Source organism: Bos grunniens, chromosome 4, assembly GCF_055505025.1.
Source record: "Bos grunniens cultivar Pamir isolate PY7600 chromosome 4, Bosgru_T2T1.0, whole genome shotgun sequence".
Lineage (NCBI taxonomy): Eukaryota > Metazoa > Chordata > Mammalia > Artiodactyla > Bovidae > Bos > Bos grunniens.
In genome coordinates, this window is record NC_141168.1 from 87825955 (window position 1) to 87849111 (window position 23157).

The window sequence follows — 23157 nt, forward strand, 5'->3', positions numbered from 1 at the left end:
TCATTAATTTTTATTGGAGTATAGTTACTTTATAATGTTGTGCTAGTTTCTATCATACAGCAAAGAGAATCAGATATATATATATGTATCTATATACACACACACACACCCCCCCCCCCCCGTATCCCCACTTTTTTGAATTTCTTTCCCATTTAGGTCACTGCAGAGCACTGAGTAGAGTTCCCTGTGCTCATTAGTTATCTGTTTTACGCATAGTATCAGTAGTTGTGTATGTGTCAGTCCAAACCTCCGAATTCATCCCACCCCATCTCTTCCCCACCTTGGTGTCTGTATGTTTGTTCTCTACGTCTGTGTCTTTATTTCTGTTTTGCAAATAAGATCGTCTATACTATTTTTCTCGATTCCATATTTGTGTTAATATATGATATTTGTTTTCTTCTGACTTACTTCACTCTGTATGACAGTCTCTAGGTCCACATCTCCACAAACGTCTGTATTGAGTACTTTCTAGCATTATATCTTCATTTTATTGATACATTTAAAATGCATGCAGATTTTAAAGGGAAAACACAAGTGTTTTCATAGCTTGTGTTTTGTCTTCATGAAACAGTGCAAGTGTTGTAGTCTGCTAAGTATTACTTCTTTTATTTCACTATTGCTAAGGCCAGAGAAGGTGCTTTTAGAACATGCCTCCACAAATTACTTAATTTCCATAAGGCCTCAGTTTCTCCTTTTCTACAAGAAGAGATTAAAATAGTACTGACATTGTAGGGTCAAATGGAGAAAATACATGCGAAGTGCCCATCAGAGGCCTTGGTGCGTCTTGAGTACTCAACAACCATCATGCTGTACTGACCCATTTTGTAAGATGTTACAAGCATGTGTGATAATTTGTTACTTCTCCCAGGTACAACAAAAATTTGGAAGAAGCCAAGAGAATTGGAATAAAGAAAGCTGTCACGGCCAACATCTCTGTGGGTGCTGCTTTTCTGTTGATCTATGCGTCCTACGCCCTGGCATTCTGGTACGGGACCTCCTTGGTCCTCTCAAGAGAATATTCCACTGGACAAGTGCTCACGGTAAGTGATATCATAGTAAGAGATGAATCGCTTTTGAAATGTCAATGAAATTTAGTGGTGTTGGTTTGACTGTTAGAGAATATTTTTTTGAAGAATTATTAAATAATGGCCAAGAAGAGTGAGAAAGAGCCTGGGATTTGATATCAGGACGATCTGATTCAAATTCTGGCTCTGCCACTTACTGAGTGTATGATTTGGTTCAGCCACCTAGACTTTTGAAGACTCTGTTCATCTTCTGCAAAATGGAAATGACAGGAGTAAGACGCCATAACTTTTAGTGTTGTTGTAAGGACTAATTGAGAAAGTGAATATAGAAACACTTAGCAAAATTTCTTCTCTGTAAATTGTTGGATAATATAACTACTGTGTGATTTACAAAGAAATGAACAGTGACTTTAGTCCTCTTTAACACCTGTAGAGAAACAGTGTCAAATGTACGATAAACTGATTTGGGCAAAATGAAAAAAAAAAAAAATCTGTTCATCAGACCTCAAAAAGAATAGAGTTTGGTGCAGGGGGAAAAAAAGACTCCATCTGATGGAAAATGTGTGCTTTATCATTTACAAAATATTTTCCTGTGTACCGTTCCACCTGATACAACAACACTAAGATTGCTTGGTAGGGAAAACAGAATCTTTTCTCTTTTGCAAATAAAGAAATTGAAGTCCAGACTGTCAGAGAATCACCTGAAGACATACAGCCATTTAGTGCTTAATCCGGGGTTCAGACCTCAGGTTCCTGAGTCTCATAATAGGGTTTGAAGGCAGTGGCACCCCACTCCAGTACTCTTGCCTGGAAAATCCCATGGATGGAGGAGCCTGGTAGGCTGCAGTCCATGGGGTCGCTAAGAGTCGGGCACGACTGAGTGACTTCACTTACACTTTTCACTTTCATGCATTGGAGAAGGAAATGGCAACCCACTCCGGTGTTCTTGCCTGGAGAATCCCAGGGACAGGGGAGCCTGATGGGCTGCCGTCATGGGGTCGCACAGAGTCGGACACGACTGAAGCGACTTAGCAGCAGCAGCAGCATACCCTGCTGATGCTCTCAACCAAAATTCTTAGCCTTTGAAGACATATGAAAATATTCCAGTCATATAGAATTTATTATTTCATTGATCCAGTAAGACTAATTCAGCATTCTCAACTGAAAAGTACTTCAATTTTAAAAATAGTTTTAATAGTCAGTATTTATGTTATCTTGCTGTGTAAAAATTTAACTAGCAATGTTAAAAGTATGAAAAAAACGTACTAAATACTAAGTAACTCAATGCTTTTACTTCACATTCCTCAGATCATCTTTTCTGTATTAACTGGAGCTTTTAGTATTGGACAGGCATCTCCAAACATTGAGGCATTTGCAAACACAAGAGGAGCAGCTTATGAAGTCTTCAAGAGCATTGATCACGTAAGTCTGGGCTGGCCATTTATCTATCTGTCTAAAACAGTCTATTTCTTTATCACTTTTATTCAGCTCTCCACAAATGTAATTGAAAGTATTTATTGTAACCTAGTAGTTGCTGTAACCTTCTGACATTTTATTCTGTTTATAAACCAAGCATCGACAGCTATTCAAACACTGGGCACAAACCCGACAATATTAAAGGAAATCTGGAATTCAGAAATGTTCACTTCCATTATCCATCTCGAAACGAGGTTAAGGTACAATGAAATGATTACTCAACAATTCAACAACGTATGTAGTCCTGAAATCTGTGGTTTAAGTTTATTTCTTGATGATGGAGTCATTGTGGAGGAAGGCAATCACGATGAGCTCATGGGGAAGAGAGGCATTTACTTCAAACTTGTCACAATGCTGGTATAGTCTAACTCTAGCAGTTTCCTCAAGTATCTCAGGCATGAGCTGATTTTGCTGTATTTGGTACTATAAATAAATGTTACTATTGATTATCTTGAGAAGAGGGAAAAAAATTTGGGGTGGGAAGCAGGGGAATTGAGGATCACATCAGGTTTTAGACTTTTTTTTTCCCTCTTAAAAGGAGCAAAATGAAGAAGGATAGAGAAAGGTAAAGTTAAAAAGGCTTAAAAGTGAGCTATCCACTCTAGCAAGGGCTTCTTAGAGGCCCAGTGGTAAAGAATCTGCCTGCCAAGCAAGAGACGTGGGTTCAATCCCTAGGTCAGGAAGATCCCCTGGAGAAGGAAATGGCAACCCACTCCAGTATTCTTGCTGGGAAAACTCCATAGACAGAGGAGCCTGGCAGGTTATAGTCCATGGGGTGGCAAAAAGAGTAGGACCCGACTGAGCGCCTTACCAGCTGCCGTAGCAGTATCCACTCTAGCAGCTGCTAAGCCACACGTAGTGTTGAGCATGTTAGTGGTGAGTAATCTGAATCGAAGTGTTTGTAAGTTGAAAATGCATACCAGAGTCCAAAGACTTAGTCCAAAGAAAAATGCAAGCTATCTCAAAAAGTTTTTACACTGATTACATGTTAATCTAATATCTTAGACAGAGTATAGGTTAGATAAAATATATAATTAAAGTTAATCTTACCTATCAGTTTCTTTGACATGTCTACTGAAAACATTGTGTCTCACAGTATGACCTGCACCGTTATTTGTGTGATGTAACTGGTCCAACGGAGAATAAAATGGCACCCCACTCCAGTACTCCTGCCTGGAAAATCCCATGGACGGAGGAGCCTGGAAGGCTGCAGTCCATGGGGTCGCTGAGGGTCGGACACGACTCATCGACTTCACTTTCACTTTTCACTTTCATGCATTAGAGAAGGAAATGGCAACCCACTCCAGTGTTCTTGCCTGGAGAATCCCAGGGACGGGGGAGCCTGGTGGGCTGCCATCTGTGGGGTCACACAGAGTCAGACACGACTGAAGTGACTTAGCAGCAGCACAGCACTGGTCCAAAGCAAATCTGATTGAGCCAAAAACACTCACACAAAGGAGGTGACTAGATAAGATACTTGGAATGGATGCCATATTGTTTCAGCATAGTTTATGGGGATCCCTTATCTAATGGTTTTAATTTTCAAATATAATCACACCAAAAAAATGGCAGTTCCACTTCATCCTTTCCCATAAGAATTTAAATTACCATTTTCCTTGATATCTGCTGTTGAGCGATTAGATTTCATTGGCTAACTCCGCCTAACCAACTTATGCATATTTCTTGTTTATTTTAGACAAAAGGAAATGAACTTGAATTAGAAAATACCCCTGGTGAATCTCTAAGTAAAACTGATGACTTGTACACGTCCTCCCAAGATTCAGGATCCAGTCTATGCTATGCTATGCTAAGTCACTTCAGTCATGTCCGACTCTGTGTGACCCCATAGACGGCAGCCACCATGCTCCCCCGTCCCTGGGATTCTCCAGGCAAGAACACTGGAGTGGGTTGCCATTTACTTCTCCAATGCATGAAAGTGAAAAGTGAAAGCAAAGTCGCTCAGTCGTGTCCGACTCTTAGCGACCCCATGGACTGCAGCCCACCAGGCTCCTCCATCCATGGGATTTTCCAGGCAAGAGTACTGGAGTGCGGTGTCATTGCCTTCTCAGAGGATCCAGTCTAATCAGAAGAAAATCAACTCACAGGAGTATCATTGGATCCCAAAGCCAGGACAGAAAGAAACTCAGTACAGAAGAAACTTGGGTACAAAGGAGGCTGCAGACTGATGTCTTTAAGAGTGGGCTAAGGCTGGGATAGGAGTGGGAGCAAGAAAGGGTTATCCAGAATTCCCTGTCCTATCCCTTAGCTTGGTCCACAGACCCAAATCTCAACATGTTAACTCTAAGGTGGAATTTAGGAATGATAATTTATAGGATAAGAATTTTAGAATTAGAGTTTATAATGTGAAGAGATAATAGTGAGTTTTCAAATACAAACATTTTTGTTCTTTCATCCTTACAAATATGTTTGTCACATTCCAGATGTCCAGTCAGACTTAAATATTTATGGAATCATCATGTATATCTTTAAAAATGAAGGCAAAATGTAACAGAATCTGTCAGCACTCTTTAAAAAAAGTTACATAGCCATCAATTGATAAGTAAGTAGGAATAAGATCTATTTGTTTAAAAACTGTTGTGCATACAGAACAACTGTACATCAGTTCAATCCATTAAGATCAGTTATTTTCCTAACAGGTTTGTTGTAATATTTTGTGTTCTCCAGGATGAAAGCATACCTCCAGTTTCCTTTTGGAGGATTCTGAAGCTGAATATAACTGAATGGCCTTATTTTGTGGTTGGTGTATTTTGCGCCATTATAAATGGAGCTCTGCAACCAGCATTCTCAGTCATACTTTCAAGGATTATAAGAGTAAGTGTTTATGTTCATTTTGGGGACTTACCTGTGAGTCCTGACTAAAGAATGAACTGTTTGTATTTGTAAATTTATATAAAAGCCACAACAACATGTGTTGCACCTTCATATAACAGCTTAAAGATGTAGAAGTTTTATTTGTGATAGGAAAACTGATTTTTCAAAACTTCGTTTGTCCATTGCAGTTAGTTTCTATCCCAAGGCCCTGGGAATGAGGTCCTGTAAATCAGTCCATGAAACTGACCAGGTGACTGTCCCCTACCTGCCATCGCTGGACTCTGAGTCAGCCTCAGCAACAGTTCTGTGACTGGTATACAGGGTTCCTCGAGTGTTCATCTCACCAGCTCAAGGGAGAGCCAGTCTCTGACTCGGATGCTTGTCAGGACGTGATGGGGCTGAGCACTTGGCCTCTATGGGATGTCCGTCCCACGTACTAAGAGGAAAACAAATGGGACGGCTTGAAAAGATTCAGGTTGACAGATACTGGTCGCCCTGCTTTTCATGATGACATTTTCAACCATAAAGTTACAATCTCACAAGTCAGATTTTGGCCCAGTGTGAAGGAAGATGGTTTTCTTTCCCTGTGAAGTGGTTGTTCTCTGCATGCGTTTTGAGGCCAAGGCATCCTGTTTAGCTCTTTTAACCAGGGTCGCCCAGTGTGGTTCCGGGTGAACTGGCTGTAGTTCCCCACTGTCTGTCTAACAGGCCACCCTACAAAGAAGGCTGGCTGAAGAAGCCTCCTTTCTTCAGAGAGACCTGGGCTGAATATATGCACTCACCTCCTGGACTCTCCAAAACCACATCAGCAGATGTGTCTGCAGACACCTTGGGACAGTTGGAAATGTCGCCGTGTGAAACAACAGACTGCCATACAGTGTAGTTTCCATCAGAGGAATAAGACAGTATTTGTTCCCAGTTCTGCGGTAGTGGGTTTGGTGCTGACTTGAAGCACCCATTACTTCAAGAAGGAGTATGAGCGGAGGAAGAGTTGGATGGATCAATGAATGAGTGACAGGCCTTGGCCCCTAGGGAAGGCACGATACCGCCCCACTGAAGTCTGGCCTTCGGGAAGCCTGCCTGAGCTCCACATGCTAAGGCCCTCTTGACCCCAAGTACTATAACTAGATGTAAAATGGATCAGACTGTGAATGATTTCGTCAGTGGTACTGAAACCCTTAAATATTTCTTTGCCAGATCTTCACCAGAGATGAGGATGATGAAACCAAACGACAGAACAGTAACTTGTTTTCACTGTTGTTTCTAATCCTTGGAATTATTTCTTTTATTACATTTTTCCTTCAGGTAAGTGTCCACATTTTCATTTTCTTTTTCCATTTGGAGAAATGTATCATTACCCAACTGGCGGGATTTATTAAACACCTGTGTGATTTGCTGTTTAGTAGAGTCGTTCCTCTAGTCACTGGGCTCTTAGCAGTCAGTTTCCTTGACTTAAATCAAAGATGTTTTCTTCCTGTGGCTTCCTCTTACACCCCAAGGGAAGGAACCCTTGCTTCCTTCCTTCTCCCCACCTTCTCCCCTGACTGGAAATGTTCATGAAGTCAGAGGGAAGGGAGTGTTTGATCTAACACGATGATTGGAAGTGAAAGCAGGGGTCTTAGAAATGGAAGCTAGGGGAGCTGTGGACACGTTTGGATATATAAGCACTGCCATCCAGTTCTGACACTCAAGTAGCTTCCAGTGCTCTAAAAGCAAGAACAAACCTCAGAGCCCCACAAGCCAGCCATGCTGATTTTAAAAGTATCTGAAGAGTTTGTCATTCTTTTCCTGAAGAAGAAGGAACCTTTCTAATGATGGAAGAATGTCAGTCTTCAAACAAAAACTGTAGTAAGCATATGTGAAGTGCCGGGGTCCAGCCCCCGTGGATCCAGGGAATTCCAAGCGGGGACGGCGTCGGCGAGGATCAGGAAACAATTGCTTAATTAAACGTTAATTAAGGATATAAAGAGTAATAGAATGAGGATAGCTCAGTGAGGAAATTCAGTGGAGAAAAGAGGCTGAAATAAGGATAGCTCAGTGAGGAAATTCAGTGGAGAAAAGAGGCTGAATAATTCAGCCAGAAGGTGAGAGAAAGAACGACATGGTGAGACCAAGTTTCGGTGAACAAGGCCCGCACTTTATTTTCCAAAGTAGTTTTTATACCTTAAGTTATGCATAGAGGATAATGGGGGAAGGGGTAGAGTCATGCAGTAAGCCAGGCTTTCTTCCTGCAAACTTATCATATGCAAAAGTTTAGGTGATTTGCATCATCTTCTGGCCCGGAGGCCTTTTTCTCTAAAGGTGATTATTCTAAAGTCAGGCGCCAGCCTCCAAAAAGCATTAGATAAAGTTGCATTCCTACAGAGCAAAGGTGTGGTGGGCTATAACAAGAAAAAGAATTAACTCAAGGGTCCCAGGTTACAAACATTAAAGCTACTACTTACACCAATTATATTAATCAATACACTGCCAGGGACACAGCAGGTAAGGGATATGGAGACTTAGCAGCAAACATTGGCCCAACAAGTGAAAATCCCTTCACCAATACAATTTCTAATCAATCTTTTAACTGCTCAAAGGAATCTGTATTTAGACAGTTTAGAACATCTCATGCCTCTCAGTTTGGAGGCTCTGAGCAATCACATGTGGCCGGAAAAACCTATTCAGGCAGGCTAGAGGACTTCCAAGGGAGTTTGTAGGTTGAAACACTGTCACACCCAGGAATTATTAACTGGAGCTGTAAGCTAACTCTTTTTTCAGAGAGGTAGTGGGGGACAGCCCCCCGTAAAGTCAGAGGTGTAGGTGAAAGCACAAAGCAGAAAGTTGGCAGACTCTGGTTTGGGGGGTAGATTGCTCGAGAATTTCCAGGGAGACTCCTGAGGCTTGATCCCGCCTTTGCGTATGCCAAGCCTCCTTCCTCATGACCTTTGCCGGGGCGGAGCTCGCTCCCCGCAGTGAAGTATCAGATTTTACAGATTGCAGATCATTTGGCTGAAATGAAATTGCCAGGAGTTTGAGTACGCTAGACACTCCGCATGGTAAGGCAGTATGGGCTTTGGTGTTAGGTGTAGGGTCAGGTATGAGTTGCACCAGTTCCTAATTCTGTGTCCTTGGGCAAGTAAATAACTGAAACTGTATAAGCCTCGGTTCCCTCATCTGTTAGAATGGGGAGAATGGCAGCTGACTCTTGATGATGAAAAGAGGTAAGGTCCTAGTTGTGTGTGAGATGATTATAAACATAATCACTTATTAAATGAATGAGTAGTTGCTGCTGCTAAGTTGCTTCAGTCGTGTCTGACTCTGTGTGACCCCGTAGATGGCATCTCACCAGGCTCCTCTGTCCCTGGAATTCTCCAGGTAAGAATACTGGAGTGGGTTGCCATTTCCTTCTCCAATGCATGCATGCATGCTAAGTCACTTCAGTCGTGTCTATCTCTATGTGACCCTATGGACAGCAGCCCACCAGGCTCCTCTGTCCACGGAATTCTCTAGGCCAGAATACTGGAGTGGGTTGCCATTTCCTTCTCCAGAATGAGTGGTTAGTCACATGTAATTTTTTAAGATAGAACTCTCAATAGATCTCTTTATTTTGCATGGTGTGAGCATGTTTATATATTTTGAATAGATAAGACACTTTTCTGGACATGGTAGAAGTGAAGTCGCTCAGTCGTGTCTGACTCTTTGCGACCCCATGGACTGTAGCCCACCAGGCTCCTCCATCCATGGGATTCTCCAGGCAAGAGTACTGGAGTGGGTTACCATTTCCTTCTCCAGGGGATCTTCCCGACCCCAGGATCGAACCCGGGTCTCCTGCATTGTAGGCAGATGCTTTACCATCTGAGCCACCAGGAGATCCCAAACCCTGGAATCTTTTGTTACTGATCCTTCAAGTCTCTTTGGGGAATCTGATCATACTAGAATAAATGTGACACTCTAACTTGTATACAGATTGTCGTACCAAGTATTAACACCAGAGAAGTTGGGAGAACGTAGAGGCTGCTGAGGGTGCAGTTGGTTAAGGAGTTGGGAGCAGAATAGGCTTTGAGCTGGAAATCTGAATTGGTGACGCAAAGGCAGACAAAGTGGTACCTTTGTCACACAGTGATGCCCAGGGAGAGTGGAGCCTGGCTTGCCTGGCAAACCGAGGTGAGAACAAAGGCTCTGAATTCCAGGACCTCAGAAGTGCAGAGGTGGCACTGTGCCAACAATGGGATTAGAACATGGTGTTAGCCCCTCATTTAGAAAAGCAAGGAAGGAGCTCACTGGGGGATAGCCCAGGCTCTGGGTGCTCATTCTGGTTAAGATTCTTTAGATGCACATCAGATTCCAGCTCTGCCACCTTAGAACTGTAGCCTCTGGCCACTTCCAGCCTCCCTCAACCTCCATTTCTTCTGTAAAGTGGTAATTATAGGTTTGTCCTGAGGACTTGTGGAGATGATGTTCCTGACATACTTATCAATGGCTAGTTCTCAACCAAATGACAAGAGTAGTATTCTCATAGTGGGCAGGACAGTTCAGGTTTCATTCAGTTTAAAGCAGAAACCTTCATCTGGTCATTTCCTAGTAAAGTTAATCATTTTGGTAATGGCAGGCTTCAACTCAGTTAATCCAGGGTCTCTTTCTCTCCTCATTGTCCCTGGCTTGGTGTGTATTAGCAGAGAGGGTACGCAGAGTTGCAGCACTGGGTGGGGGGCGCTGGTCTGTGCACCTCCCCTGCCCCCTGCTTCACACTGGTGACCGGAGGGGCTGGTGGCCTGCAGTTACACGGTCCAGCCTGGCTGTCCCCCTTGATCAGGACCATGAGGAAGAGTTCGTCTCTCCACTTGGGCTCTTTGCCCGAGTTTCTTCTCTCTCTCTCTCTCTTGATGATGTCCAGCCTGCCCCCTGGGAGTGTGGAGGAGCTACGGTTGCCTTTCATCATGTCTCAGATGCTGCAGGAGACTCTTGGCTCTTACTAGGGCTTTCCTTCTTCCAAAGCACCATCCAGCCATTTCCATTGTGTGGCAGGCAGGCTCCATCTGTGAACTTCCCCTTCCCGGAGCTCCAGAGAGAAAGCGGTGCAGTGCCTCAGTCTGGCCCTATATATCGCCAAGCTCCCGGGACGAGGGTCTGTCCTCCTTCCTCCCCAGATGTGGCCCAGCATGGCCATACAATCACATCTTACGCTCATCTCTCCTACCAGGCATAGGTCATATCCTTGGGGAAGGGGGGAGATCAGTGCAGAAAACTCTGTCTCCAGTAAGCCTTCCTTTCTAACCTATTTCTCTCCTAGACTTCGGCTTTTCTTTTGACTTGGAAACAAAGCATTTGATATCTTTGTTCTCTGCATCTTTTATGGCTGCAGCGGCTACAGATTCCTGTTTTTCCAGGTTGCACCTCAGGTCTGGTATAACCGTTACCAGTGCCCACCCCCGATCCCCCCACTCTCCAATTCACTCTCAAAATTTTCCTGCTTGGGATGATTCATAATATAAACTCCTGGGTTAGAGTCGAATTCCCCTTGCCTTGGGAACAACTCTCCAGCTTCCTCAGTGGTAGGCCCTGGTTCCTGAGAGAGAGAAGCGGGAGTGGGAAGGGAGACAGAGGAACCACTTTCCTGTAGATCCGCGATGGGCCCGCCGGCTGGTTGGGGCGTGGCAGTGTCGATGTCAAAACCATATCCTCCCAGCTCTGCTAGTGGTGCGCCACGCTCGCGGTCGTCGCTGTTTGAGGAGCAGGGCCGCCAAGCCTTGAAACCGGGCTTCCGACTTTGGTGTCCTGCCCCGGCGCTGACCCCACATCCCTTTCCCGCGGTGTCGCCGGCGGCCGGGCCTCTGACCAGCCTTCTCCCTGTGGCGTGTCCCTCCCCACAGGGCTTCACGTTCGGCAAGGCGGGTGAGATCCTCACCAGGCGGCTGCGGTACCTGGTTTTCAGGTCGATGCTGAGGCAGGTAGGTCTGCCGGGGATGGCACCCGGGGGGTGTGCACTGTGCCCTGTGGGCAGGCGCTGGGATTGCTGTTGGGCCGCAGCGCGAGCCCGGGGTGCTCTGCTGGGGATGGGCTTCGGACCAGGGTCCCCGCGCGCCAGATGGCGTCTCCCAGGCGGGCTCCCCTCCACCCTCCGCCTCAGCAGCTGCAGGCGGAGGAGATGGAAGCAATATTCCGTGCCCCCACATCCCTCTCCTCTCCTTCTTTCCTTCTCTCCCCGGGAGACCCGTGATGCTCGTGTTTATTCCTGCCAAGAGGTGCCCTCTGAACCCTTTGTTTCCACAGATCAAAAGTCAGCCCCGCGGCCCACTTGCTGCTGCTTGGTTTCTGTGCTGGGGCTTGGCTGATAGACTCGTTCCAGCTGCACTGTTACTAGCCGATAGTGACTTAGGTCTCCCACACTGGGCACCTCCCAGGCCCTGACAGCACGTGGATGTGAATGTTTCTCAGGGGAAGGGGGAGAGGGGTCCTACACATGTCACTCAAAGCAGATCAGTTCAAAGGGTCTTTAACAATCACGCACATTTTGCCTGTGACTTTGTAACTTTACATTTTAAAAGCACTAATACGGTGATACTTCAGAAGAATGCCTCAGATATACCTGGGGAGATGGGGCAGGGTTTAAACCCTGACTCATAAGTATAATGACCCCCTGCTGCTTAAAAACAAGCCGTGTTTATGGGGATTGCTGGCTTGGGACTGACAGAGCCAGGACCAAGTCCAGTGAGTGAGAGAGCACTGTTTGGTGTAGGGCCTCTTGTCAGGAAATTCAGTCAGACAGTATTTATAACAGATCTGAACTAGACTCAGGGCCTGGGCCCAGAGCTAAATGCCCCATTCCCCTGCCAGGCTGTAGGCTAACTCCTAGGCCCCTTATACTTTGGCTTTGAGCTGAGGATTTGTGTCATACCCTCTCCACCAATTATTCAGTCTGGGCATCATGCATTAAGTGCCTTCTGCTTACAAGGCATAATACTAGGTATTGTAAGGTCTTCAAGTCAGAGTGGTGCCTGTATACATGGCAGTTATGTTCCATTGGGGAGACACTTAAGCACTTAACAATTTTAAAAAAGCAAATGGATATGTATTATAATAAATTATAATGCATTATAATTAGTTTTTTCTTGAATATTTGATAAATGCTGCTTCAACTGCAATCACAGTTGACATAACTTCTTAGGACCTTAGTTATTTTTGTAACAGATACAGACTGAGACTTCAAACTCACAATATTTTTAGTATTTTTGTATTTAAAAGTGTAAGTGGTTTTATAAAGAAAATCCTATTTTATGTTGAATGTTAAACTTTAATCTAGATTTCTTTGGTTGATTTTTTTAAAAACCCAATTCATTTATTCGGCCATAAACTATAGTCAGCTGTTTATTTGACTTCTCTATTTGAATGTCTATTAAGAATTTCATACCAAATGTCTCCAAAACTGAGCTTTGGACACCCCTCCCACCCTTTGCCAAAGGGCTTACTCCTCACCTAGACCTCCCCAATATCAGTAAATGGCCCCTCCATTCTGCCAGTTGCTCAGGTTAAAGTCCTAGGAGAGGACTTTAGAGGAGTCTAGACTAGGAGTTGTCCTTGTCTCCTCTTCTTTGTCCGATATTACAACAGCCTCCTAACCTGTCTCACTGCCTCAATCGTTATCCTAGTTCACTCATTCATTGCCCAAGAACCAGAATCATTCTTCTAAGATAAAAGTTAAATCACATCCCTCTGCTTAAAAGCTGCTGAAAGTTGCCCATATCTCTCAGGGTAAAATCTGGAATCTTGTTTTTTTTGTCCACGTGATGCAGCTTGTGGGATCTTAGTTCTCTGACCAGGGATTGAACCCAGGCCCTCAGCAGTGAAAGCGTGGAGTCCTAGCCACTGGACCACCAGGGAATTCCCCAAATTTGGAATCTTTGCATTTGCCAGTAAAGTCACAAACTCTGTGTCCCCACTACCTCCCCAGACCTCATCTCCTAGAGCTTCACCTCCTTCCCCATACACAGTCTACTCTCTACACATTGGCTGACGTAAGTGGATATGGGGTAGGGAAGAGGGAGAGCCCAGTGAGCATGGATGTCTGTCCTGAGGAAGAGGCAGCTTCTGTACATTTACATGGAGGTGCTTTTAAGGCTGGTGACGACCTTTACGCTTTCTTGCTTGTATGTGAGCAGATCAAGAATGCCTCTGCCTCGGGGCTTTCGCACGTGCTGTCCCTTCCTTGTCCAGATACTCCCATCCCTCTCCGTCCTCAGGTCTCTGCTCAAAGGTCACCTGAGAAGGCCTTCTCGCTCACCTCCCCAGTCTATAAAATGGTGCCGCCCCCTCTTCTTTTCCCTTCTTACCCCATTCCGGTTTTCTTCCTAGCGTTATCACCCCTTGGCATGGTGTGTATTAATTTGGGGCGTCTGTCCCTGGAATCTGCTTCAGGAAAGCAGCAGGTCTGTCATTTTTGTTCACTGTTGAATAGGTCCACACCTGGCAATTATGTTTGGAACAGAGTAGGCCCTCAAAAATTTTTATTTGAGAAATGTTCTCTTTATGACTTTATTAAGTCCCTTTCTTACCTATTCAGTGTCAAATCCTAAGTGCTTAATGTAGGGGATAAGGGCACCCTGTGAGTCTCTTGAGCTGAAGGTCTCATGCATCAGGCTTTAAGATAATGAAATGAGTTTCTCTGCCACAGGATGTGAGCTGGTTCGATGACCCTAAAAACACCACGGGAGCATTGACGACCAGGCTTGCCAATGACGCCGCTCAAGTTAAAGGGGTATGACTGCCTCCTTTCTGCTGTGATTGTCCTAATGGGCCATTTAGAATTTGAGCATGAAACTAATTCTCTCGCTACAGTTAATTCTCATCATCATTTAGAAAATGTCAAACCTTTAACCTATGCAATATATCATGTGTCTTACGGAAAAAAATATTATCTATTTAAATATCATATGCTGTATCACTGTAACAGTGATGAATTTTGAGCTTTGTTTTGTTATTTTCCATCTTATTCATGCTATTATCTAAATACATGTAGAAGGATAATTATTTAAAAAGGAAGTATTTATCAGTGTATCATGCAAGTCCAGTCTTTTTTTATCTTTTCAGTCCATTTTAATGCTTTGCTAATCCCCAGAAAATTGTAATTGCTACTGAAAAAAGGTGTGTGTAGTTGCTGTAAGAAAGTTTGCTACTGCTGCTGCTAAGTCGCTTCAGTCGTGTCCGACTCTTTGCGACCCCATAGACGGCAGCCCACCAGGCTCCCCCGTCTCTGAATTCAGAGGGGAGGGAAGAAAATCTAGACAAAGGTTGAAAGAAATGAAAAGAGTATGAAAAAATTAAAACAAGGGTAAAAGGAACAATTGTATCAGACTATAAAACTTAAATTCTGCTGCTACATGAATCTCTTTAATTAATATAACTAGAAACTATTAGACCAGCAGGTTTTGATTGGTGGGTAAAGTGATAATTTCTTCTTTAACTGCACCATGTGTGCAAACTAAGTTGCTTCAGTCGTGTCTGAGTCTTTGCGACCCTATGGACTGTGGCCCGCCAGGCTCCTCTGTCCATGAGGATTCTCCAGGCAAGAATACTGGAGTGGGTTTCCATGCCCTCCTCCAGAGGATCTTCCTGACCCAGGGACTGAGCCCACGTCTGTTACGTCTCCTGCCTTGGCAGGCGGGTTCTTTACCACTAGTGCCACCTGGTCTATTTATGACAAAAATCCACAGGATGATGGAGTTTGTCTTAACCTTGTTTCACTCTTGGGCTCTGGCTTTAGAATGTTACCTACCCTCCTCCTCGTTGAAAAACTTCCAGCTTCTAGTAATCTATGCTCTCCCATGGAGTGTTCTAGAGACTCTTTTTCTGTATGAGGAATAGATATTGGGATGGTGAGTGTGTCATTAGAATAAAGAACAGTAACAGTAACCAGTGCAATGTCACCAGAAGCATTTAATCATACTATGCCAAGGGGCTTACTTCCCCGCCAGCTTAAGGTTCTAGGTTGTTTGGATCATCTTTCATGTACCTTAAAGAAGCATCTTTGATTCATTTTACTTATTTCTGTGGCCTTGGCTGCCATCCTCAGTGAAACATTTATGTGTATGGAAGCTTAGGTACTGGAGTTATTTGTCTGCTGTGAACTTGGAGGATGTTCTGAGTGCTTCTTGCAGTCGGGTGCTGTGGGAAATGAGTTCTGAGTAGGGCTTGTGGATACTGAAAAAGGAACAGTCTCTATCTTGCCTGTGCCACAGACTCTTTTCAGATTATAACCCTTGACTTTGAAATTGAAAATGTCCAAATACAGAGCTGATTCGAAAGGCCACTCCACTCTGACTTACGCCAGATACGGCTAAACCTCCCTTTATATAAGCTCAGTGATGGCATCAGATAAAAATAAATGCTCTGTTATATATGCCGTTTCTTGCAGCCCTGGTGCAATTCCTTGGTATGAAATTTAATTATAGAGCTATTGGTAGTTTTTTAATACTGTTTCCCCCTAGTTACTGGCTTGGTGTTTATACCAACATGAGTTTCAAATGATTTCAGAAGGTTGAATTGAGGCAGGGGGCTAGGAAAGAATTCTGTCTTAAAACTCAGAGCCGACAGAAGCTTTGGTTATTAATCAGTGTACCTAGTCATTTTGGGGTTGGGAAAAATTTGACCAACGCCCCAGACGTGGAAATGACCATTCTGGACTGTTCTCCATCATTAATCTTTCCCTGAGAATGGCCCTACTCAGGCAGAGGAAATTTGGAGAGTTAATAAGACATGGGCCAGAGCAGGAGTTTGGAAAGGCTTGAGGTCGTGGGGCATTTCCAGGGTAAGGGAAAGAAGTGTAGAGCAGTGAAGCGAATTGACTTTGTATTTTGACTTCTGACTTTTCAGTTGGAAATAACTGAATGCCTCTGACAGTTGTGCTTCAGGCTCCTTCTGGCATGTAAACTGAAGGTTCTGATGCCTGCTTAGTCTCTTAAATTTAAATTCCATAACATTCATCTCTGTGTATTTTTTCTGAACACAGTCTCTCTAGCTCTAGCTCAGTCATGTCCAACTCTTTCGCGACCCCATGGACTGTAGCTCACCAGGCTCCTCTGTCCATGGGATTCTCCAGGCAAGGATACTGGAGTGGGTTGCCATTTCCTACTCCAGGATATCTTCCTGACCCAGGGATGAAACCTGCATCTCCTGCATTGGCAGGTGGATTCTTGACCACTGTACCACGTGTGAAGCCCTCTAAACACAATAAGCATCTCAAATAAGCCACAAAATATCTGGATACCCTCAATGATCAATATTAGGCTCAAGATTGCCAGGAGAAATATCAATAACCTCAGATATGCAGATGACATCACCCTTATGGCAGAAAGTGAAGAGGAACTAAAAAGCCTCTTGATGAAAGTGAAAGAGGAGAGTGAAAAAGTTGGCTTAAAGTTCAACATTCAGAAAATGAAGATCATGGCATCTGGTCCCATCACTTCATGGGAAATAGATGGGGAAACAGTGAAAACAGTGTCAGATTTTATTTTGGGGGGCTCCAAAATCACTGCAGATGGTGACTGCAGCCATGAAATTAAAAGACGCTTACTCCTTGGAAGAAAAGTTATGACCAACCTAGATAGCATATTCAAAAGCAGAGACATTACTTTGCCAACAAAGGTCTGTCTAGTCAAGGCTATGGTTTTTCCAACGGTCATGTAAAAATGCGAGAGTTGGACTGTGAAGAAAGCCGAGCACCGAAGAATTGATGCTTTTTGGATTCTCAAGAGTCCCTTGGACTGCAAGGCGATCCAACTAGTCCATTCTGAAGGAGATCAGGCCTGGGTGTTCTTTGGAAGGAATGATGCTAAAGCTGAAACTCCAACACTTTGGCCACCTCATGAGAAGAGCTGACTCATTGGAAAAGACTCTGATGCTGGGAGGGATTGGGGGCAGGAGGAAAAGGGAACGACAGAGCATGAGATGGCTGGATGGCATCACCGATTCGATGGACGTGAGTTTGAGTGAATTCCGAGAGATGGTGATGGACAGGGAGCCCTGGCGTGCTGTGGTTCATGGGGTCGCAAAGAGTCGGACACGACAGAGCGACTGAACTGAACTGAACTGATGGGTAGTTATGCATCTAACGTTGGAAGTTTCCAACAGTCCCAGTTCAACATAATTGTCAGACTGTTTTATCTTGCTAATTTGCAGAGCTTGCTTTAGGGATCATGGTGTCATTGTTTAATGAAAAGTTTTGTGGTATTAAAAAGTCAAATGAGATAGAAATACATAATTGAACTCTGAATTATTGACCTACTTTCAGTATTTATTCTGAAGTCATGAAAATCCTCATCTGGGAAACCAAATAAAGTTACATGTAAACTTTTACTACTAACTTATTAGCTTATAACCGAGGAGATGAGATTTTCACAAAGCTGAATTTTCACAATCCCTAAGAAAATACATAAGCGTGGACTTTAGAGATGATCGGACGGTGTCTCTCTAACAGTGTTTTCTGTTTGTTTTGCAGGCTATAGGCTCCAGGCTTGCTGTAATTACCCAGAATATTGCAAATCTTGGCACAGGCATTATTATATCCCTCATCTATGGCTGGCAGTTAACACTTCTCCTGTTAGCAATTGTACCCATCATTGCAGTAGCAGGAGTTATTGAAATGAAAATGTTGTCTGGACAAGCCCTGAAAGATAAGAAAGAACTGGAAGGTGCTGGGAAGGTGAGTCAAATGAGATAACATTTCTGACCTGGGTAGAGTAAAATATTCTAAGCAGTGTTGTTCTGTTAGTCGTGGCTACTTTCTGTGCTCTGAGGATGGCTTTTGTTTTTGTTTATTTGGCTGTGCTGAGTCTTCGTTGCGGCCTGTGAACTTAGTTGCAGCGTGTGGGATCTTAGTCCCTGGACCAGGGATTGAACCTTGGCCCCCGGCGTTAGGAGCACAGGGGTCTTAAGCACTGGACCACCAGGGAAGTCCCTGAGAATGTTTTTATAACCATTCCTCAAAGCAGTCTTATTTGACACTTATTCAGCAGATTGCAAACTGAAGAAGAGTAGCAAAACAAATTCTTAGACTCACAGACTGAAGACTAATTTTGTTGGACTTTTCTAGTTACAATTGTTTTCATATCACTTTTTCTCCTTCCTTCCCCTTTCTCCAGAAATCCATTGCTTTATTGAGGAAAGGAGGCCTATTTAATTAGATGTGGGGAGGGGAGATTTTAAAAACTTGAAAAGCCTTAAAGGTATTCACTCTAACTGGCTAAAATATCATCCCTCTTTCCCTTTCATTACGCCTCCTCCCTTCATGTTACTTGTGTTTGCCATCTGTTAATGTTGTTTTTAGTCACTCACTCATGTCCGACTGTTTGCAACCCCATGGACTATAGCCTGCCAAGCTCCTCTGTCCATGGGATTTCCCAGGCAAGAATAACTGGAGTGGGTTGTCATTTTCTTCTCCAGGAGGTCTTCCCAGCCCAGGGATCGAACCTGCATCTCCCATGTTTCCTGTATTGGCAAGCAAATTCTTTACCACTGACGGAACCACCTGGGAAGCCCCGTTTACCCTTTATCCTAATACATTTTTCTGGGAGTGGGGGAACCATGTTGCGTGCTTGCCTGTTTGTTATTGTTGCTTGATTTGCATTTTGAATCTCCCCTTTTTTTCCCAAAAAGTTTTACTTTATATTGGAGTATAGTTGATTAACACTGTTGTGTTAGTTTGAGGTGTGCAACAAAGTGATTCAGGTACACATGTATCTGTTCTTTGTCAAATTCTTTCTTCATTTAGGTTATTACCGAGTTTTGAGTAGAGTTGTTGTTTTGAACAGATGCGTGTATGGCAGTTGCTCTACTCCCCAGGGGTACCTGTGAGATAGGTTCTTCTATTAGCTCCTTTCGCAGATGAGCCTGAGGCACAGGCAGGTAATGCCACAGTGCCTCAGAGCTCATAAGTTTCAGAGCCACTATTCAAACGCAGACAGTCATGCTCGCAAGTTGTACCTCAGTTAAGAAACAAACAGGTCTTTGACATATACAGACTTGGTTCAGTTAAGTTCAGTCGCTGAGTTGTGTCTGACTCTTTGCAACCCCATGAATCGCAGCACGCCAGGCCTCCCTGTCCATCACCAACTCCCAGAGTTCACTCAAACTCACGTCCATTGAATCGGTGATGCCATCCAGCCATCTCATCCTCTGTTGTCCCCTTTTCCTCCTGCCCCCAATCCCTCCCAGCATCAGAGTCTTTTCCAATGAGTCAGCTCTTCACATGAGGTCGCCAAAGGACTGGACTTTAAGCTTTAGCATTAGTCCTTCCAATGAACACCCAGGCCTGATCTTCTTCAGAATGGACTGGTTGGATCTCCTTGCAGTCCAAGGGACTCTCAAGAGTCTTCTCCAACACCACAGTTCTTTGGCGCTCAGCTTTCTTCACAGTCCAACGCTCGCATCCACACGTGACCACTGGAAAAACCATAGCCTTGACTAGACGGACCTTTGTTGGCAAAGTAATATCTCTGCTTTTCAATATGCTATCTAGGTTGGTCATAACTTTTCTTCCAAGGAGTAAGCGTCTTTTAATTTCATGGCTGCAGTCACCATCTGCAGTGATTTTGGAGCCCCAAAAAATAAAGTCTGACACTGTTCCCACTGTTTTCCCATCTGTTTCCCATGAAGTGATGGGACCAGATGCCATGATCTTCGTTTTCTAAATGTTGAGCTTTAAGCCAACTTTTTCACTCTTCTCTTTTACCTTCATCAAGAGGCTTTTTAGTTCCTCTTCACTTTCTGCCATAAGGGTCGTGTCATCTGCATATCTGAGGTTATTGATATTTCTCCCGGCAGTCTTGATTCCAGCCCAGCGTTTCTCGTGATGTACTCTGCATATAAGTTAAATAAACAGGGTGACAATATACAGCCTTGACAAACTCCTTTTCCTATTTGGAACCAGTCTGTTGTTCCATGTCCAGTTCTAACTGTTGCTTCCTGACCTGCGTATAGGTTTCTCAGGAGGCAGGTCAGGTTGTCTGGTATTCCTATCTCTTTCAGAATTTTCCACAGTTTATTGTGATCCACACAGTCAAAGTCTTTAGCATAGTCAGTAAAGCAGAAATAGATGTTTTTCTGGAACTCTCTTGCTTTTTCAGTGATCCAGCGGATGTTGGCAATTTGATCTCCACTTCCTCTGCCTTTTCTAAAACCAGCTTGAACATCAGGAAGTTCAAGGTTCACGTATTGCTGAAGCCTGGCTTGGAGAATTTTGAGCATTACTTTACTAGCATGTGAGATGAGTGCAATTGTGCAGTAGTTTGAGCACTCTTTGGCATTGCCTTTCTTTGGGATTGGAATGAAAACTGACCTTTTCCAGTCCTGTGGCCACTGCTGAGTTTTACAAATTTGCTGGCATATTGAGGGCAGCACTTTCACAGCATCATCTTTCAGGATTTGAAATAGCTCAACTGGAATTCTGTCACCTCCACTAGCTTTGTTCATAATGATGCTTCCTAAGGCCCACTTGACTTCACATTCCAGGATGTCTGGCTGTAGGTCAGTGATCACACCATCGTGATTATCTGGATTGTGAAGATCTTTTTTGTACAGTTCTGTGTATTCTTGTCACCTCTTCTTAATATCTTCTGCTTCTGTTAGGTCCATATCATTTCTGTCCTTTATTGAGCCCATCTTTGCATGAAATGTTCCCTTGGTATCTCTTTTTCTTGAAGAGATCTCTAGTCTTTCCCATTCTGTTGTTTTCCTCTATTTGCATTGATCGCTGAAGAAGGCTTTCTTATGTCTTCTTGCTATTCTTTGGAACTCTGCTGCTGCTGCTGCTAAGTCGCTTCAGTCGTGTCCGACTCTGTGCGACCCCGTAGACGGCAGCCCACTAGGCTCCCCCGTCCCTGGGATTCTCCAGGCAAGAACACTGGACTGGGTTGCCATTTCCTTCTCCAATGCATGAAAGTGAAAAGTGAAAGTGAAGTCTCTCAGTCATGTCCGACTCTTCGAGACCCCATGGATTGCAGCCTACCAGGCTCCTCCGTCCATGGGATTTTCTAGGCAAGAGTACTGGAGTGGGGTGCCATCGCCTTCTCCGTGGAACTCTGCATTCAGATGCTTATATCTTTCCTTTTCTCCTTTGCTTTCCACTTCTCTTCTTTTCACAGCTATTTGTAAGGCTTCCCCAGACAGCCATTTTGCTTTTTTGCATTTCTTTTCCATGGGGATGGTCTTGATCTCTGTCTCCTGTACAGTGTCACGAACCTCATTCCATAGTTCATTAGGCACTCTATCTATCAGATCCAGTCCCTTAAATCTATTTCTCACTTCCACTGTATAATCATAAGGGATTTGATTTAGGTCATACCTGAATGGTCTAGTGGTTTTCCCTACTTTCTTCAATTTCAGTCTGAATTTGGCAATAAGGAGTTCATGGTCTGAGCCACAGTCAGCTCCTGGTTTTGTTTTTGTTGACTGTATAGAGCTTCTCCATCTTTGGCTGCAAAGAATATAATCAATCTGATTTTGGTGTTGACCATCTGGTGATGTCCATGTATAGAGTCTTCTCTTGTGTTGTTGGAAGAGGGTGTTTGCTATGACCAGTGCGTTCTCTTGGCAAAACTCTATTAGCCTTTGCCCTGCTTCATTCCATATTCCAAGGCCAAATTTGCCTGTTACTCCAGGTGTTTCTTGACTTCCTACTTTTGCATTCCAATCTCCTATAATGAAAAGGACATCATTTTGGGGTGTTAGTTCTAAAAGGTCTTGTAGATCTTCATAGAACTGTTCAGCTTCTCCAGCATTACTGGTTGTGGCATAGACTTGGATTACTGTGATATTGAATGGTTTCCATCGGAAATGAACAGAGATCATTCTGTCATTTTGAGATTGCTTCCATGTACTGCATTTCAGACTCTTTTGTTGACCATGATGGCTACTCCATTTCTTCTGAGGGATTCCTGCCCGCAGTAGTAGATATAATGGTCATCTGAGTTAAATTCACCCATTCCAGTCCATTTCAGTTTGCTGATTCCTAGAATGTCAACATTCACTCCTGCCATCTCTTGTTTGACCCCTTCCAATTTGCCTTGATTCATGGACCTGACATTCCAGGTTCCTATGCAATATTGCTCTTTACAGCATTGGACCTTGCTTCTATCACCAGTCACATCCACAACTGGGTATTGTTTTTGCTTTGGCTCCATCCCTTCATTCTTTCTGGAGTTATTTCTCCACTGATCTCCAGTAGCATATTGGGCACCTACCGACCTGGGGAGTTCCTCTTTCAGTATCCTATCATTTTGCCTTTTTATACTGTTCATGGGGTTCTCAAGGCAAGGATACTGAAGTGGTTTGCCATTCCCTTCTCCAGTGGACCACATTTCGTCAGACCTCCCCACCATGACCTGCCCGTCTTGAGTGGCCCCACACGGCATGGCTTAGTTTCATTGAGTTAGACAAGGCTATGGTCCATGTGATCAGATTGACTAGTTTTCTGTGATTATGGTTTCAGTGTGTCTGCCCTCTGATGCCCTCTCGCAACACCTACCATCTTACTTGGGTTTCTCTTGGACATGGGGTATCTCTTCATGCCTCCTCCAGCAAAGTGCAGCTGCTGCTCCTTACCTTGGACGAAGGGTATCTCCTCACCGCCGCCCCTCCTGGCCTTGAACGTGGAGTAGCTCCTCTTGGCTCTCCTGCGCCCGCACAGCCACCACTCCTTGGATGTGTAAACTACATAGCTGGTGGGAAGCTGCTGTTTAACACAGGTAACTCAACTCAGTGCCCTGTGCTGACCTAGAGGTGTAGGATGGAGGGTAAGTGGGAGGCTCAGAAGGAAGGTGGTATACGTACACTTAGAGCTGATTCACATTGT

The 23157-nt window shown here is 44.1% G+C and overlaps 1 protein-coding gene across 1 annotated transcript in view; it reads left to right on the forward strand.

Annotated features, from left to right (window-relative positions):
* The window catches only part of LOC147374479 (ATP-dependent translocase ABCB1-like), a 102160-nt gene that overhangs the window by 56800 nt on the left and 22203 nt on the right, over positions 1-23157 (forward strand). The window contains 8 exon segments of the mRNA XM_086398068.1: positions 869-1040; positions 2334-2447; positions 2552-2701; positions 5187-5333; positions 6531-6638; positions 11186-11263; positions 13984-14067; positions 17806-18009. Of these exon segments, the coding sequence (XP_086254194.1) occupies positions 869-1040; positions 2334-2447; positions 2552-2701; positions 5187-5333; positions 6531-6638; positions 11186-11263; positions 13984-14067; positions 17806-18009 (1057 nt within the window).